The following is a 19,361-nucleotide window of genomic DNA, read 5'->3' as shown; positions in this document are numbered from 1 at the left end:
CCTTAGGTACTAGCTGGAGATCTCCTGCTATTACAACTGATCTCCAGCTGATAGAGATCAGTTCACCTGGAGAAAATGCCCGCTTTGGCAATTGGACTCTATGGCATTGAAGTCCCTCCTCTTCCCAAACCCAACCCTCCTCAGGCTCCGCCCCCCAAAACCTCCCTCCAGTGGCGAATAGGGACCTGGCAGCCCTACCAACCCTGCTTAGCAGCCAAGATCTGATGAGACTGAGCTAGCCTGCGCCACCCAGATCAGCTCAGTGAGGGAAATGCAAAGATGTATAAGTAAGCAAACCCCCTCCCCGTCCTCGCATGCACACACGCACACTGGAGTGAAAAAACAAAGATGCTCTCTCTGTCAAACGTACGTACACACATGCACGGAAACATGCTTGATTCCTGGCATGCTCAGGACCTTTGCGACACCAAACTGGGCCCAGAAGCAGCAAATTCGCTTGACACCAGCCTGGTGTGTGGTCCTGAGCACAATGCATAATAATCCTGTCTGCTGGCTTTGTCTGCTTTTGCATGCCTTGGTTATCTCTCATGCCTCGAATTCCAAATGCTAGAGAGGCTCCTGTATGCCTGGCGGCTCTGACCATATAAGGGCCATCGCTCAGGGCTGGTTGTGGCCCTCCCCCTCCTCTTAGGGTCTCCTAGGAATTATCTGCAACTCGATCACACCCAGGTGGGTCAGTTTGAACTCCTGCTACTCGGAGTAAAGCAACTGGCTGCTGCTGTTGAGCGGGCAAGGAAGAGAGGCAGCTTTCAGTGCTCTTATATGAGGTTTTTCAATTTTATGGATTGCTGTTGGGGAAGCACAAGGGGTAGCACAAACTGAATGCACAAACCAAACACTGGGTTTTTTGAGGGTACACATTGGCATGTACCAAAGCTGCACATGCACGGGAAAATAGGGTTGTCAGATCTCACTTTGCTACCAGCGGGAGGTTTTTGGGGCAGAGCCTGAAGAGCCTGAAGAGGGCGGGGTTGGGGGGGGAGGGACTTCAATGCCATAGAGCCCAATTGCCAGAGCGGCCATTTTCTCCAGGTGAACTGATCTCTATCGGCTGGAGATCAGTTGTAATAGCGGGAGATCTCCCGCTATTACCTGGAGGTTGGCAACCCTAATGCCCCTCTTTGCCACCGGTGGGAGGTTTTTGGGGTGGAGCCTGAGGAGGGCAGGGTTTGAGGAGGGGAGGGACTTCAATGCCATAGAGTCCAATTGCCAAAGCGGGCACTTTCTCCAGGTGAACTGATCTCTATCGGCTGGAGATCAGTTGTAATAGCGGGAGATCTCCAGCTATTATCTGGGAGTTGGCAACCCTATTGTTGTCCTAGTCATATGAAATGGCATCCATACATATCAGGAAGTTCACGGGTAGGGATCACTTTCGTTGTGAGAAGTTCGTGTGCCAAACCTGAATGTCTGAAAAGGGCGTTTCAAAAGCGTTTGCTGGTTCTGCTTCGACGTCCTTGTTCTGATTGTTCCACTGCTTCCTGACAGTCTTTATTTCTGCACCATTTTCTCTCCCCCCGCTCCCCGTCGCTGATTTCTTTTTTTTTCTGGTTAGAATGAATATATTTTCCACATTATTTTTGCATGAGCTGGTGTTCACCCAGCATAAAAACGGCTTTAAAACAATCCTCTGTGACAGCAACCAAAATGAGGCAGACCTAAATTGATGAATCAAAAAGAAATGAACATGGGTTGTGGCGGCTCATCCTTCATAGTCTGCGTAGCCTCGTGCAAAAGTCTTCATAGCATCATAGAATTGGAAGGGACCTCCAGAGTAATCTAGTCCAAACCCCAGCACAATGCAGGAAATTCACAACTATCTCCCCCCCACACATACACACACTGACCCCTACTCCATGCCTAGAAGCTGGCAAAAAATACCCTCCAGGATCCCTGGCCAATCTGGAGGAAAATTGCTTCCTGACCCCAAAAGTGGCAATAGACACTGCCCTGGGAATGTAAGAAAGGGCCACGAGAGCCAAGCACTGACGCAACCCTTCCTAGGGTTGCCAGGTCAATCTTCGCCACCGGCAGGAGGTTTTTGAGGCGGAGCCTGAGAAGGGGAAGGGAGGGACTTCAATGCCATAGAGTCCAATTGCCAAAGCGGCCATTTTCTCCAGGTGAACTGATCTCTGTCGGCTGGAGATCAGTTGTAATAGCGGGAGATCTCCAGCTAGTACCTGGCGGTTGGCAACCCTAACCCTTCCTGCCTTCCCTCTCATGATCTGAGTTCACAGACTCTTCATTCAATTGCTGAGTTTCCTGGTTTCACAATTCGCCATCATGATAATGGGTTGGACCCAGTCAGATTTTTTCATTCGGTCTCACCAAATTCCCCTTCTTCAAACCGCCCCTGTCTTCCAGGACTTTACTCTGGGCTGATCCCATGATCCCCAGCAGAGGATTGTTGGGGACACCGCTTCCTTTCTCACCAGCGGAAAAGCCTGTTGGATTCAACACAAAGGGATGCTCCTCCTTCCCCACCCAAGTCAATGGAACAGAGATGTGGTAACGTGGAACCGTGGCAGCCTAGACAGCCCAGGAGAGCCAGTGTAGTGTAGTGGTTAAAGTGTCAGACTAGGATCTGGGAAACCCAGGTTCGAATCCCTACTCTGCCATGGAAACTTGCTGGGTGACCTTGGGGCAGTAGCACACTCTCAGCCCCAACCCTGGCTAGAAGAAGAAGAGTTGGTTTTTATATGCCGACTTTCTCTACCACTTAAGGAAGAATCAAACCAGTTTACAGTCTCCTTCCCTTCCTCTCCCCACAACAAACACCTTGTGAGGTAGGTGGGGCTGAGAGAGTTCGGAGAGAACTGTGACTAGCCCAAGGTCACCCAGCAGGCTTCATGTGGAGGAGTGGGGAAACCAACCTGGTTCATCCGATTAGCGTCTGCCGCTCATGTGGAGGAGCGGGGAATCAAACCCGGTTCTCCAGATTAGAGTCCACTGCTCCAAACCACTGCTCTTAACCACTACACCACGCTGGCTTGTATTTGGATGGGAGACCACCAAGAAAGTCCAGGGTTGTGACAGGGAGGCAGGCAATGGCAAACCACCTCTGAACGTCTCTTGCCTTGAAAACCCTATGGGGTCGCCATAAATTAACTGTGACTTGACAGCAAAAAGAAAAAAAAAGATAGCCTGGACAGTCGAGTCTCAGTAGAGCTTGGAAGAAAATACTAAGAGTTGGTCCTGGTTAGTACTTGGATGGGAAGACCAAGGTTGCTACACAGGGGCAGGCAATAGCAAACTACCTCTGCTCATCTCTTGGTTTGGAAACCCTCTGGAGTCACCATAAGTTGGCTGGGACTTGACAGCACTTTCCATCACCACCATGGAGCTGCGCCTCGCAGCCCTATCTAATATGATAATAGGCTGGTAATTTTAATTGCCTATGAAAATTTCAGGCGGTTTTCTTTTGCCCTCCTCCTTCATACTGCATTATTTATTCGATGTATTTCTTTTGTCTTTATTTTGTTTTTCTCCCATGGTGAAATCCAGTTTATTGGATTATACTGTTTTTTTGTTTTTATCGATCTTTAATTGTGAAATCTAATTTTCTCGCCTTGCTTACTGGTCTTTCCTATTTCAAAAATAGTAATTCTGAACTCTACCTTGAATCTCAACAAGAAAGGTGGATGATAAACAAAAGTCAACGAACCAACCAATGAATAAGATGGTGGGTTCCGGTGAGATTTAGGATCCTTTCGTCAGTACTGCTGAAACAGATCTAAATACCTCGTGATCCCCTAATCTTCTTGCAGTGCATTCCTGAGAGGAATGCCTGCGCCGGTCTTTGGCGGCAACGCGGCTGCGCCCGCCGAAACCTCCTCGTGGTGGGAAAAATCCGTGCAACCCTTCATAGGGAGGAAGCATGTCATCACATCTGCAACTCTCTAGGAATTTCCGCAAATCTCTATGGGCTTTACCACGGCATCAGTGATGCTCCCCCAAATACCCAAGGGGGTTGTCAGCCATTGGGACAGCCATTCCTTGTTTCAGTCTATCACAACTTCTTGCGTTGTTGTGAGGCTAACATGGAGGAAAGGAGAACTTTGAGTGAGTCCCCTGCCCTTGCGTGTGGAAGATCTATCGCTGCCATCTCCAGTTACAAAGATCTTCGGGAACAGGTGTACAGAAAATCCCTTCCCTCCTGGAAACGCTGCAGGTTGTCTGGCTCTGAGTAAGTCGGCTACATTCGGAGTAAGTCAGAACCGAGACCAAGAATTTGTGTAGGCTTTACCACACCACCACACCGCGCTCAGAGAATTTGGTGGTTACCCTCTATGGATCCCGATCTCCGACCCGGACCCCAAGAGAGTGATCCTTTTAAAACAGGGTTGAAGTCACTTTGAGCCCAATAGATAAAATGAGGATATGTCCATGTGGAACAGTTGCTGTTTTGCTAGCTTGACCCCCCACCAAAAGCCAAGGTGAGAATTTGTGTAGGCCTGAGTTAAGGCTAAAGGATGTGATTGAATATAAGATATGAATTAGTTTAAGATCGGTTTCTATAAATGTCTGACAACTAGGGTTGCCAACTTCCATGTGGCGGGGGAGAAACAGGCACCTCTATACTAATACCAAAGGTTAGGAAAATAGGAGCGAAGAACATTTACAAACAAGGTGCATTTTATATAAGCTACTGAGATACCTATATACATACAATGTACAAACACAAGTAACCACACTATACCAACACATTACTTACTTTGGTACTCTGCTGAGACCTTTGAAAGACTTTTTGCCCTTTGATTGTATATTTTGTACATACTGTGTGTTGGTTATAGTGTGGTTACTTGTGTTTGAACATTGTATGTATATAGGTATCTCAGTAGCTTATATAAATTGCACTTTGTTTGTAAATGTTCTTCACTCCTATACTAACTTCCAGGTGGCGGCAGGAGATCTCCTGCTATTACGACTGATCTCCAGCCGATAGAGATCAGTTCACCTGGAGAAAATGGCCGCTTTGGCAATTAGACTCTATGGCATTGAAGTCCCTCCCCTCCCAAACCCCACCCTCCTCAGGCTCTGCCCCAAAAACCTCCCGCCGGTGGCGAAGAGGGACCTGGCAACCCTACTACTAACGCTTATCATTATTATTAGTAAAGCAGATGAGATGAGTTCATATGACTAAATCTGAATAGAACTAACTAAGGATCGAATACTAATATATGAAATCTATGCTGAGGATGTGAATATATAGACTGGTTGATTTGGGCATGGATCTTGTGTTGAAATGTTATTTTCCTTTTTTCCCCCCACTTTCCCTTCCCAATTTCTCTTCTGTATCCTTATTATAAAAATATTTAAGACTCGGAAAAAGCTTGAGCAAGCCATGAAGTGAACCTAGTGTTGCTAAATAATATATGTGGCTTGAATGGCTTGTAAAAATATTAGATAATCAGAAGGCCAAATAAATAGGGTCTCAGGCCCAAGGTCAAAAAAAAGAAAAGAACTTGTGTAGGCCTTACCACACCACTACACCGCGCTCAGAGAATTTGGTTATTACCCTCTATGGATCCTGATCTCTGTCTCTAGGGTTGCCAGGTCCCTCTTCACCACTGGCAGGAGGTTTTTGGGGTGGAGCCTGAGGAGGGTGGGGTTTGGGGAGGGGAGGGACTTCAATGCCATAGAGTCCAATTGCCAAGGTGGCCCTTTTCTCCAGGTGAACTGATCTCTATCGGCTGGAGATCAGTTGTAATAGCAGGAGATCTCCAGCTAGTACCTGGAGGTTGGCAATGCTATCTGTCCCCGACCCCATGACAGCGATCCTTTTAAGGATCAAAGGAACTTTGAGCCCAATGGATAAAATGAGGATATGCCAATGTGGAATGGCTGCTGTTTTGCTGGCTTGACCCCAAAAACCAAAGGTGAGGGGCGCAAAATATGTTTTCTTTTAATTTACCTTGGGAAGATTTGACAAAGTAATTTGTGATTTGGAGCGAATGCAGAAACAGCTTTATAAAAAGGAATCAATGAGGATCTGAAATGCTCTTTTTTTTTCTCCCTAGAGACGCGTTGCGGACCTCCGGAGGCCGGTTATTTCTTGGTTGCATCCTCAGGCTTCTTGGCATCTGATGGAAGGATTTGGGCATGGGCCTCAAATGTGACGGGGATCTTGATCTCAGCAGACTGGATGGCTGGTTTGGGCAACGGGGCTTCCACGGTCAGCGTGCCGTCTGGGGAAAGCGTTGAGCGGACTGCGGCAGGCTCGATACCAGGGGGAAGTCTGAAATGGTGGAAAGAAATGGTGAGCAATGCATGGCCCCTCCCCTCCCACCAAAAACTCACCCTGCATCTTTCTCTTTCAGGTAGTATTATGAAGGCCCTTTTCTTTCATGACCCCCCCTCCTTTCCCCGTACACTTACGTGTATTTTCTGGTGAAACATCTGGAAATGAACCCATGCTCATCTTGTCTCTCTTCATGTTTACCTAGAGGAGAAAATGATGCCGATGCTGTTAATGGAGCAACCAATGCCATTAGGAATGATAATTATTCCTGAGCCCTAGATTGACAGGTCATTAGTTTCATCTGGTCTAGGAGTGAAAAGATCCTATTATTTTATTCTTCCAGCATTTTGCCCTGCCCTGAGTTCCTCTGCTTCTGAATTTTGATTTATTTGTAAGAATTCCTCAAATAATTCGAGGTACGTGTAGCTTCCTTCGGTTTAGAAGACGAAGAAGAGCTGGTTTTAATACCCCACTTTTCTCTACTGTTAATGAATCTCAAAGTGGCTTACAATCGCCTTCCCCTCCCCACACCAGACACCTTGTGTTGTAGGTGAGGCTGAGAGAGTTCTGAGAGAACTGTGACTAGCCCAAGGTCATCCAGCAGGCTTCAGCTGTAGGAGTGGGGAATGAAACCCGGCTCACCAGATTAGAGTCCGCTGCTCATGTGGAGGAGTGGGGAATCAAACCCGGTTCTCCAGAGTAGAATACGCTGCTCTTAACCACTACGCCACGTTGGCTCTCTGGTGGGATGGAGTGGCTTAGTTGCCATAAACCGGCTGCGACTTGATGGCACTTTACGCACACGCAGTGTTTATGCCCATGCTCTGAAAAGCCTTTCTTTACTGGTTTCTGCAGACCAAGCTGCCCTTAAAAAGCACAGGAGCTGTCCAGGATCCACTTTGACTTTTCTTGATCAGATGGCAACATCTATTGGAGCTGCTGTTGTTCCATATAGCCTGGTTACTGGACACGGCTCTCTCCTTCCTCTCTGCACCTCCCTACTGTCGAGCCATGGGTTGCCATGGTTATGCGGACACACGCTGATGGACTTGATACCTTCATTAATATTTCAAATGGGGATAAATTGGAGGGTGGGGGGGGTCTTGCAGGGGAACCGAGATTAATGCACGAGAAAAAGGCTGGGATTCCCCCCCCCTTCCTAGTGCAGCCTAGGGTGGAACTAGGCCGGGGTGGGGGAGTGGGGTGCGAGCAGCAGAATTAAAATTCCTCCGGGAGCGAAAAGTCAGCAAGAGGAAATTCATAAATTATTCATAATGGAAAATTTAGGGGAGGGGAGAGTCGAATTTGATGCACAGTACTTATCGGGAAGGGGCTCTCCTTCTGACGGCCGGCTTGAAAAGGCTGTGATTGGAGTCCTCCCCCCCACATCTCTCCCCCCATAATTTGCTTAGAGGGACTTGGCACCTGATCAATCTCATTGATTTTAATCAGACCTCTAATGTGCCAGCTGCGATCCAGATGGTCCCGGGGGGCTGGGGGACGGGAGGAAGCTCCCCGATTGTTTTCGATTCTTCCTTGGCTGGGTTGGAGGACCACACCTAATGGTCAGAAGTCATCCACAGGAAGGAGATAAAATGGCTTGTCTTGATGAGGAAGGTGAGGGACGGTAGCTCATCCTTGCCTTTCCTTGCTTTTGGTCAATGGGGGCACAGCAAAGGCCTCTGGGAGCAGCGCCGCCGCTACTCCTTCCATCCACAATGCATCAGCACGGGCTACCTTCCCTCTGGGGAATGTCAGCTTGATCAGCTGTGGGCCCACCTGTGATCCTCCAAGCCCCCAGCAATAGGGTACCCAACCTCCAGGTGGTGGCTGGAGATCTCCCGCTATTACAACTGATCTCCAGGCGACAGAGATCAGTTCCTCTGGAGAAAATGGCCGCTTTGGCAGTTGGACTCTACGGCATTGAAGTCCCTCCCCTTTCCAAAACCCACCCTCCTCAGGCTCTGCCCTCAACATCTCTAGGTATTTCCCAACCTAGAGCTGGCAACTTTACCCAGAAACTGCCCACCATGGATGCTGGGCTTGTCATTGGTCCATTTCTTGACCATTGGTCTTTCTTGACCACTATGACTAGCAGCAGCTCAGGTCTGAAGATCTAGGATACTGTATTCATGGCTTGTGTTCCTCCACTGGGCCTTGGCCTCGCTAGGGTTTCTAAGTATGGGTAGGGAAATCCAGGTTATTTGGGGGGTGGAGCCTGGGGAGGGTGTGGTTTAGGGAGGGGAGGGACCTCAGCAGGGTATAATCCTATAGAGTCCACCCTCCAATGCTGTTTCACACGCCGAAACAGCTGCACCACTACCCCCCACAGCTGTTTCGGCACTTGAAAAAGCATGTGGGAGGGGAACAAGAGCTCTATGGTATAGTGGTTAAGAGCGGTGGTTTGGAGCGGTGGAGTCTGATCTGGGGAATCTCCATCACATGAGTGATGGAGGCTAATCTGGTGAACTGGATTTGTTTTCCCACTCCTCCACATGACACCAGCTGGGAGACCTTGGGCAAGTCACAGCTCTGTTAGAGCTCTCTCAGCCCCACCTACCTCCCAGGGTGTCTGTTGTAGGGAGGGGAAGGGAAGGTGATTGTAAGCTGGTTTGAGTCTCCCTTAACTGGTAGAGAAAGTTGGCATATAAAAACCAACTCTTCTTCTTCTCAATCGGACGCACCGCAGACGCAGTCAGGATTGGGCCCTCACTGCATTTTTAAATTGCTTTAACATGGCAGCCACATCCCTGTGTCAGACACAGGGACACCGCCATGTCTAGTTTGGCCCCTCAGTTTTCAACCAACAGCCAATGAGATAGTTCAGAGACATTCCTGAGTAGAACAACAGGGTGAAAGCCCACAGATTGTCCTTGTGTGTGTGTGTGTTAAGTGCCGTCAAGTCGCTTCCGACTCATGGCGACCTTATGAATGAAAATCCTCCAAAATGTCCTATCTTTGACAGCCTTGTTCAGATCTTGCAAATTGAAGGCTGTGGCTTCCTTTATTGAGTCAATCCATCTCTTGTTGGGTCTTCCTCTTTTCCTGCTGCCATCAACTTTTCCTAGCATGACTGTCTTTTCCAGTGACTCTTGTCTTCTCATAACGTGACCAAAGTACGACAGCCTCAGTTTAGTCATTTTAGTTTCTAGGGTCAGTTCAGGCTTGATTTGATCTATAACCCACTGATTTGTTTTTTGGGCAGTCCGTAACCCTCTCCTCCAACACCACATTTCAAAGGAATCTATTTTCTTCCTATCAGCTTTCTTCACTGTCCAGCTTTCACACCCATACATAGTAATAGGGAATACGATGGCATGAATTAATCTAGTCTTGGTGGCCAGTGACACATCCTTACACTTCAAAATATTGTCCTTATCATCTGGTAATCAATGAAAAACTGGCTCTTAACATGGAAGTTCCATTCTTAGAGTCCCTCCCCTCCCCAAATCCTGACCTCCTTAGGCTCCACCTTAAAAACCTCCTGCCAATGGCGAAGAGGGACCTGCAACCCTACCGGGTTGACCTTGATCAGGTCACATACTCTCGGCTACGCTCTGCTCTCCCACAAAGGGTGAAGACAAACTGGAGGAGAGAACAACGTCAGCTGCTTTGAGCCTCCATTGGGGAGAAAGGTGGGGTAGACACGAAGTAAAATAAAGAAGAAAATAAACTAGGACCAGTGAGTCCCAGGTTCAAATTCCCACTTGGCCATGTAGCTTACTGGATATCCTTAGGCCAATGTCAGCCTGACCTACCTCACAGGACTGTGGGCAAGATTTAACAGTAGAAAGAAGGAGGAGAAAAGAAGTGTTGGGTTTTATACCCCTTTTTTATCTACCTTTTAAGGAGTCTCAAAGCAGCTTACAATCGCCTACCCTTCCCCACACCAGACACCTTGTGTTGTAGGTGAGGCTGAGAGAGTTCTGAGGGAACTGCGACTAGCCCAAGGTCACCCAGCAGGCTTCATGTGGAGGAGTGGGAAAATGAACCCAGTTCACCAGATTAGAGTCCGCCGCTCATGCGGAGGAGCGCAGGGAATCAAACTCGGTTCTCCAGATCAGAGTCCACCGCTCTTAACCACTACGCCACGCTGGCTCTCCTGTGCTGATCTATTCTGGCCTAAGCTCCTTGGAGGAAGAGCAGGATAAAAATGAAATTGACCAGTTGGGCCTTTAATCTATTCCTTCTTGTGCAGTCTCTGTCCCCCTTCCCTGCTGCCCCAAAGTGGGAGTTCAAGAACCTGCTGTATGAGTTTCCTAAGAATTTAGCATGCTGTGAAGACATAGGGTGCAGGAGCAAGGAGTGACAAAGATGGGGAAAGGAGGTTTCACATAGCTACGGTCAGCACCTGTCTAAAACCTTTCCAAGGGATGGCACTTACCAGTTATCTCCACCACCCCATCCTTGGTCTTCACCACCAGTTCCTCCGGTGCGAAATGGTTGACGTCCAAGGCCACTTTCCAGCTGTCCGGAGTTTGCCGAATCTCGGAGATGCCGCTGCTCAGTTGGCGGCTCAGGGCCCGGTTGTAGGCCGGGTTGGCACTCGGCGAGGTGACGATGGGTCCACTAGCCCCCACTTCGGGGCTCGCGCCGGCCAGCGGGCGGACGTATCCTGGCCAACTGGTGGTCCCCACGGGCCATTTGTACCAGTCTTCAGGGATGAGGGGCATCCCAAAGGACTGGTCGAAGAGGCGGTTGCCCCGATACCAATCCCGGAAGGGGTCCCAGCTGGGACTGCGGAGGAAAGTGAAGGGGACGTGGCGTTCCGACATGTCTCGTCCGGGAGTCGTGCCTGGAGCTCTCCGTTTGGGCTCTGACTGCAGGGAGCAACGGCTGCCAGCTGGCCCTTATCAAGAGACAAATGGCTATTTTTGGACATGCGTTCCACCTCTCTATTAATGGAAATTACGCTCAGCCAGGGGAATTGTGGATGACTCTCGCCCAGGTCTCGACAGTGTTCTCCCTGAGTGTTTGTCCCTGCTTTTCCTGCCTGCCTCCTGGGGGTGGGAGGGGGGACTGGTGGTGGTGGGGAATGCAGACCGATTCTCCTTGGAGATGAGCCAAATTTTTGGGTCTGCCTTTGCTCTCGGCTGGCTGAACGAAAGTTCAGGCTGACCTGAGAATGGAATGTCATTTGGGGAAACCGTGCTCAACCCAAATGGAAAGAGAGAGGTTCTTGTGTGTGTGTTTATTGGTTGATTCAATTGAGATTTCCACTCTCTCTGGCATCTGACAAAAGCTTTTTTCTGAAGTGGCAAACGTTTCTCTCCAAGTAGGCTCAGATCTAACGAATGACATGGTCTGGGAGCTCAAAGGGGTCAAATTATTTTTTCATTGCAAAATAATCTATTTAAAAAACTCAGAAAAAGGTACCATTGCTCTTACTGTGCCCCCCAAAGTGCTGTTCCCAAAGGGCAAGGAGGCCCTTTGTTGTCTCCCTTCGGGTGATGACCTGCATCCAGTGAACCCAAGGAGAAAGTGTCGCTTGGCAAAAGTGGGCTGCCAAGCACCAAGGGATGTAAATATCTCTAAAGGACAGGCCAGATCTCTGCTCTTCCTGCTGCCATTCCAGCTATCCCATCATGAGCTTAGGGGAAATGCCCCTTCCCCCATTGTGCTGCCATTTGGGGAAACGTGGTCAACCCTAATGGATGACAAGGGTTTTTCTTTCCTTCTTTCTGACAATACCAGTTGGGGCTTACCAAGGTGATCAGCACAGGATCTGGGGCAAACCAAACGATCAGTTTCTTTCTTAGCCTGTGTAACCCTTTCAGCCTTAAAAGGGTCAGGTCAGTGGTCACAGAGTTGTGGTCTGCCTCCTTTCAAAACATGAACTACTGTGGGGAGAACCAGAAGAGTTTTGAACAAACCACTGTTAAGAACTGCCATCCATCTGAACACTACAAGCGTTCAGGCCCTCAGAGGAGCTTTATGCAAGATCCCATCTTTCTCTTTCCGGACTTCTCTTTAAAAAGCTGAACGGTTTGGTGTGCTGGTAGAGCAGTTCACGTTAGGTCAAGAACCACCCGCTGAAGGCCCACATGAAACAGATCCACAGCAGGTTCTAGACCTGTTCACCTATCCACTATTGTAGGGATGATCTTCTGGAGAGGACAATTGGGGACAATCGTTATGAGACCCCTATGTGCACAGAGCTCACCACCTCCCGAGGAAGCCTGCTCCACTGAGGAACTGCTCTAACTGTTAGAAAATTCTTCCTAATGTCTAGACGGAAACTCCTTTGATTTAATTTCAACCCGTTGGTTCTGGTCCAACCTTCTGGGGCAACAGAAAACAACTTGGCACCCTCCTCTATATGACAGCCCTTCAAGTACTTGAAGATGGTTATTATATCCCCTCTCAGTCTTCTCCTCTTCAGGCTAAACATACCCAACTCCTTCAACCTTTCCTCATAGGACATGGCTCCCCCCTCCCTGGGGGCTAATGAGCTCATGACAGAGGAGGAAAGGTGGTTCTGCACAGAAATAATGTCTGAATGGGAAGCAAACAGGAAGCCATTTCATTCAAGAATCACCCCGGCAGAAATACGCAGTGCTATTTGCCGTGGTCTTTGTACATATTCAAATGGACTAATTCCCCTTAATCCATCTTGTCCTTGGTTTAAGAGTTTTTATCAGTTTCCCCTGGGTGTTCAACAGCTCCGTCTTAGACCCACATTACCTCTCAACCCCGTTTGTTCGATGCGTCTTTGCATGCCTGAAAAGATCGGAAGACAAAACCTGCAAAGGGTGTGGTCGATTTCACTCTGGTCCAGCTGCTTTGGCTAGAAGAGACATCTTTACCTATCAATCTGGATACAAAGATCTCTAAAATATGTGGTTACTGGGAGCAGCTGTTCCTCACTAAGGTGCTGATGTCAATGTTGGTAAGACCACACCCGCTGCACTGTGTGAAGGATCATGCCACAGCTGGATCCGGAGGTGGGAAATATTTACTCAAACAGATAGCCCTGCAGTGACTGGCGGATTGTGCATCTCCATGCTTAGCTAGTCATAGCATTAACATTTTCAGTGAAGCAGCTGGCAATGAGTATTCCAGTGGCAGGATGATTGATAAGCCGGCTTCCCTGGGGCTATTAGATCAGTCCTAGCGGCCAACAAGGACCCAGCCAGTCGGAGGGCCAGGCTGCTTCTAGGTCGAGTACAAAAAATGAATAATCACTATTCTTTTAGAGGCATTTACAAGCAGATGGAAACTTTAATGTCTTCTATATTATTATTATAGAAGAAACTCGCATTTTGATGTTAGTAGGGATGCCAACCTCCATGTAATAGTGGGAAAGCTCCTGCTTTTATTACAACTGATCTCCAGTTGACTGAGATCGGTTCACCTGGAGAAAATGGCCACTTTGGCAATTGGACTCTACGGCATTAAAGTCCCTCCCCAAACCATGCCCTCCTCAGGCTCCGCCCCCAAAACCTCCCGCTGGTGGTGAAGAGGGACCTGGCAACCCCAGATGTTAGTTACAGTTTGCTTACACTGCACAATTACTGTAGAGATTGCACAATTATTATTATGTTAGAGGCATTTACAAGCAAATCGTAATTTTCAATGCTAGAGTTACGGTTCACTTGTTTAATGCTACTATTACTACTAGTAGTACTATTATTTTACAGCAAATTGTAACTCTAACATCCGAAGTTTGAATATGCATGGTAGTTCTCATATCTGAAGCTGCCTTATACCCCAGTCAGAGGTTCTCTGTCCAGACTGGCAGCAGCTCTCCAAGTAGGGTTGCCAAACCTCCAGGTAATAGCAGAAGATCTCCTGCTATTACAACTGTTCTCCAGCCAATAGAGATCAGTTCCCCTGGAGAAAAATGGCTGCTTTAGACATTGGACTCTATGGCATTGAAGTCCCTCCCCTCCCCAAACCCCTCCCTCCTCTGGCTCCGCCCCCAAAATCTCCCGCCGATGGCGAAGAGGGACCTGGCAACCCTGCCTCCAGGGGAACTGATCTCTTTAGTCTGGAGATCAATTGTAAAAGAGGGAGTGCTCAGTTCCAGACTACAGAGATCAGTATATTATACCACGATGGGTAGCCGTGTTAGCCTGCCTGTAGCAGTAGAAAAGAGCAAGAGTCCAGCAGCACCTTAAAGACTAACAAAATTTCTGGCAGGGTATGAGCTTTCGTCAGCCTCAACTCACTTCTTTTCCCGTGATTTGGGGGGGGGGGCTTATATAGGGTTGCCAGGTCCCTCTTTGCCACTGGCGGGAGATTTTTGGGGTGGAGGGCGGGGTTTGGGGATGGGAGGGACTTCAATGCCATAGAGTTCAATTGCCAAAGCGGCTGTTTTTCTCCAGGTGATCTGATCTCTATCGGCTGAATATCAGTTGTATTAGCAGGAGATCTCCTGCTACTACCTGGCAGTTGGGGAGAAAAACGGCACCTCTGTACTAATACCAAGAGGTTAGGAAAACAGTACAGGATACTACCTGGCAGTTGGCAACCCTAGGCTTATACAAATGCATAGGGTTACCAGCTCAGGGTTGGCAAATACCTGGAGATTTTGGGGGTGGAGCCTGAGCAGGGCAGGGTTCAGGGAGGGGAGGGACTTCAATGCCATAGAGTCCAATTGCCAAAGCGCCCATTTTCTCCAGGGGAACTGATCTCTGTCGCCTGGAGATCAGTCGTAATAGCTGGAGATCTCCAGCCACCACCTGGAGGGTGGCAATCCTATACATGCATCTTGGGCTGGGGAGCACAAGCAAAGACACCTTACAGGAGAAATTGGTGCACCTGCCCATTGCCAGGCCAAAAGACTGCTGAGGTAGACCTCCACCCTCCTCTGCCTGGCCAATAGCCCTTTGGAGGAGTGATTGCTGATTCTGGAATGATTTCCCTGGAATGGAAGGCAGGGAGGGGGACGAATGGAAGGAGGCAATTCTCTCTCCTGCCTCAGCTGCTGGAGATTGACAAGGCCCCCTGATTCCCCCAGCTGCAGAAATAATAAAGCATCAGGGGAAGGCTGATTGCAGAGGGGCTTAAGATGGGAAAGCAGCAGCCAGACTTCTCTCTCTCCAGCTGGCAGATTTTCAGCTCCTGGCATATCCAGGCCAAGCCAGAAGTCTGTGCAAAAAAAGAAAAAAAAAGAAGCCGCTTGCAGGGATGACTTTGCAAACTCTACCTTGCAACGCCTCCTGCTGGTCAGATGGATGTACAGCAATGAGGGGGAATAGCAAGACATCCCCCACCCATGAAGATAATTCCCAGTGGGTAGCCGTGTTTGTTTGTCTGCAGTAGTAGAAAAGAGCAAGAGTCCAGTAGCACCTTAAAGACTAACAAAAATATTTTCTGGCAGGGTATGAGCTTTCGTGAGCCACAGCTCTGTGGCTCACGAAAGCTCATACCCTGCCAGAAAATATTTTTGTTAGTCTTTAAGGTGCTACTGGACTCTTGCTCTTTTCTACTATCCCCCCCATGGTATTTCACAGCAGGGCTTTCACCGTTTGCTTTGTATTAGAGTTGCCAGGTCCCTCTTTGCAACCGGCAGGAGATTTTGGGGTGGAGCCTGAAGAGGGCAGGGTTTGGAGAGGGGAGGGACTTCAATGCCATAGAGTCCAATTGCCAAAGCTGCCATTTCTCCAGGGGAGCTGATCTTTATCAGCTGGAGATGAGTTGTAATAGCAGGAGATCTCCAGCTAGTACCTGGAGGTTGGCAATCCTACAGCCACCTTGAAGGTTCTCTGGCTTGGGGAAGCACAACACCCCTGTTAAAATAAGAGGTCAAACATCACGGTGAGTGCTGTCTGCAAAATCCTGGGGCCCACCTAGGGATGCCAGCCTCCAGGTGGGATCGGGGGGAATCCACTGGAATCACAGCTCATCTCCAGACTACAGAGATCAGTTCCACTGGAGAAAACAGCTGCTTTGGAGGGTGGACTCTGTGGCATTGAACCCTACTGAGGTCCCTGTCCTCCCCAGGCTCCATCCCCAAATCTCCAGGAGTTTCCCAACCTGGATCTGGCAACCCTGCAATCCCATCCCCTGTTGGTGGCCAGGGGGGACCTGGGAACCCTAGGCTCAACTAGCTTTCTTCAGTGTTGTTTTCTTGCAGGAATAGGGAAATTGTTGCACGAAGAGTTCCATTAATTAAGAGCCAGCGTGGTGTAGTGGTTAAGAACGGTGGTTTGGAGCGGTGGAGTCAGGTCTGAAGAACCGGGTTTGATTCCCCACTCCTCCACATGAGCGACGGAGGCTAATCTAGTAAACTGGATATGTTTCCCCACTCCTACACACCTAATCTAGTAAACTGGATATGTTTCCCCACTCCTACACACGAAGCCAGCCGGGTGACTTTGGGCATGTCATTCTCTCTCAGCCCCACCTACCTCACAGGGTGTCTGTTGGGAGGGGAAGGGAAGGTGATTGTAAGCCGGTTTGAGTCTCCCTTAAGTGGCAGAGAAAGTTGGCATATAAAAACCAACTCTTCTTCTTCTAATTTACTGATAGATGTGATTTTCGTCTCATCTTTCTTCCAAGGAGTTCAGGATTGTGAACTTAGTCTCCCCCTCCCACTTATTATAGTCTCACAACAACCCTGTGAGGCTGAGAGTGACCTTCCTAAGATAGGGTTACCAGTTCCAGGTTGGGAAATACCTGGAGATTTTTGGGGTGGAGCCTGAGGAGGGTGGGGTTTGGGGAGGGGAGGGACTTCAATGCCAAAGTGGACATTTTTTCCAGGTGAACTGATCTTTATCAGCTGAAGATCAGTTGTATTAGCAGATCTCCAGCTAGTACTTGGAGGTTGGGAACATTATCCCAAGATAACCCACTGAGTGTCATGCCCCAGAAAGAGATTTGAACCCAGGTCTCCCCAGTCTTGCTGTAACCACTACACCATACTGTCCTGCTTTACCAAACTCCCATTTTGTGCTTGCATAGGGTAGTGATAGAGTTGCCAGCCTTCAGGTGGGGCATGGAGATCTCCCAGAATTACAACTGACCTCCAGACTACAGAGATCAATTCCCCTGAGGAAAATGGCTGCTCTGGGGGGTGGACTGAATAGAATTATACCCCACTGAGGTCTCTCTCCTCCCCAGACCCTGGAGATTTGGGGGTTGGAGCCTGAGGAGGGCTAGGTTTGAGGAGGGGAGGGACTTCAGCAAGATATAATGGCATAAAGTCCCCCCTCCAAAGCAGCCATGTTCTCCAGGGGAACTGATCTTGGTCGTCTGGAGATAAATAGTAATAGCGGGAGATCTCCATGTGTCACCTGGAGATTGGCAACCCTAGTGTGAAAGCCTGGGTTCTTCCCAATGTGGTCCTATTTTCTCCTATGAATGTTCTTTCGGCTCACTTTTGGACAGCCATCGCAAACACCCACCCACCCCCAGCCATTTCAAATAATTGAAGACAAATGAACAGAATACCCTATTCCATCCCCTGTGGAGCATGCCTCTCTTATGTGATTAATTCTGCATCGTCATTTTCTCCCCCTTTAAAAGTCCTGATTTCAAAAATTTCTTTACAGGCAAAGATGAGGTTGTGTATTCTAAGAACATAAGAAAGTCCCTGCTGGATCAGACCAAAGCCCATCAAGTCCAGCAGCCTGTTCACACAGTGGCCAACCAGGTGCCTCTAGGAAGCCCACAAACAAGGCGACTGCAGCAGCTCCATCCTGCCTGTGTTCCACAGCACCTAAGATAACAGGCATGCTCCTCTGATCATGGAGAGAATAGGTATACATCATGACTAGTTTCCATTTTAACTAGTAGCCATGAATACCCCTCTCCTCCATGAACATGTCCACTCCCCTCTTCAAGCCTTCCAAGTTGGCAGCCATCACCACATCCTGGGGCAGGGAGTTCCACAATTTAACTATGCGTTGTGTGAAGAAACACTTCCTTTTTATCCGTTTTGAATCTCTCACCCTCTTGTCTGGTGCAGAAGTATCATTAGCAACTTTAAAATCCTCATTCCTTTGCCAACAAAGGCAAAATGCCCAGGCCAGAGAGATGCAGGTAGGAGAAACAAAACCTTGGCATTTATGGGTAGCCATGATTCAGATTGGCTTGATGGGAAGAGGTGTTCACCCTTTCTCTTGCATCCTTCCTCCCCTTAGAGCTGCCCCACTGGAGAAAACATACAGGCAACCAAAAGTCAGGAACTCTCTCTTTAGGGAGATTTGCCTGCCTCTTCTGTTGCCATCTTCCAACAGCGGGTGAAGACTTCTTTTTGTTTCATTTGGCATTCCCTCATCCCTTCTTCCTGCCCAACGTTTTGTTGTTTTTATGTCTCTCTGTATATTTTAAGCTCTGGTTTTAATTGTTTTAACAAGGTGTTGTTGTTAGTTGGCTGGTTGGTTTTAAAATGTGGTTTTATTTTGTGGTGTTTTAATTCGGTAGCTGCCTTGGTACCCCTTGTGAGGGCAGAAAGGTGGGGTATGAATTTTGTAAAATAAATTCAAATAAATAAACCATTGGGTTTTCACCGTGGGGAAACTGGCGAGGAAGGCCCCATATTCAGGACGTGATCAAAATCAGCTTTCGTGGATGAACTCTGCTGTGTGTTCTCATCAGGAGCAATTTTACATCATTCAGTCAAACCTGATACAGAAGTGTTGGCTCAGATTGTCCCTGTACGAGTCCCTGTCCTGGACTGGCCTTCCAATCAGACTCTGACATGGGGAAAGGGGTCAGTCTGCTACGTCACTGAATCAGGTGCTATTTCAGCATTCAGAAGCTCTCCAAGTGGAGAGAGACTTGCATTTGTGTGTGGGTGTCAAGTGCCATCAGGTCACGGCCAACCCCATAGGGTTTTCCAAGCAAGAGACATTCGGAGGTGGTTTGCCATTGCCTGCCTCTGCTTGGGCTGAGAGAGTTCTGAGAGAACTGTGACTGGCCCAGGGTCGCCCAGCAGGCTTCACGTGGAGGAGATGAGAATCGAACCCCGTTCTCCAGATTAGAGTCCTGCCGCTCTTAACCGCTACACCACACTGGCTCTTACCAAGAGACTACGAGGATTCGTTCTTCAGAGGAGGCAACCAGTTGCATCTCTGCAGTGTTATTGCTCTGAGCCCAAATAGACAACAAAAAAGTGGGGGAAAACCTCAACCATAAAAATACAGGGAGC

The 19,361-nt window shown here is 48.6% G+C and overlaps 1 protein-coding gene across 1 annotated transcript; it reads right to left on the bottom strand.

The window, feature by feature from the left end:
* Positions 1–6,062: 6,062 nt before the first annotated feature.
* HSPB1 (heat shock protein family B (small) member 1) lies at positions 6,063–11,109 on the bottom strand. The gene is made up of 3 exons (XM_056865236.1): positions 10,647–11,109; positions 6,400–6,463; positions 6,063–6,259 (listed from the first exon to the last, which is right to left on the bottom strand). Exons 1-3 carry the CDS (start codon positions 11,035–11,037, stop codon positions 6,070–6,072), a joined length of 645 nt encoding a protein of 214 aa, XP_056721214.1. The 5' UTR covers positions 11,038–11,109; the 3' UTR covers positions 6,063–6,069.
* Between the last annotated feature and the right edge of the window lie 8,252 nt (positions 11,110–19,361).

Source organism: Euleptes europaea, chromosome 19 (assembly GCF_029931775.1).
Source record: "Euleptes europaea isolate rEulEur1 chromosome 19, rEulEur1.hap1, whole genome shotgun sequence".
Classification (NCBI taxonomy): Eukaryota; Metazoa; Chordata; class Lepidosauria; order Squamata; family Sphaerodactylidae; genus Euleptes; species Euleptes europaea.
The sequence above is the reverse complement of the archived record's forward strand: the minus strand, read 5'-3'. Positions and strand labels throughout refer to the sequence as shown.

Excerpts from the sequence above, each read along its gene's own strand:
- HSPB1 (XM_056865236.1), bottom strand. The coding sequence starts at position 11,037 with ATGTCGGAACGCCACGTCCCCTTCACTTTCCTCCGCAGTCCCAGCTGG. Across the intron at positions 6,464-10,646 it reads TGGGGTGGTGGAGATAACTG|GTAAACATGAAGAGAGACAA; the intron begins GTAAGTGCCATC and ends TTTCTCCTCTAG. Across the intron at positions 6,260-6,399 it reads TGTTTCACCAGAAAATACAC|ACTTCCCCCTGGTATCGAGC; the intron begins GTAAGTGTACGG and ends CCACCATTTCAG.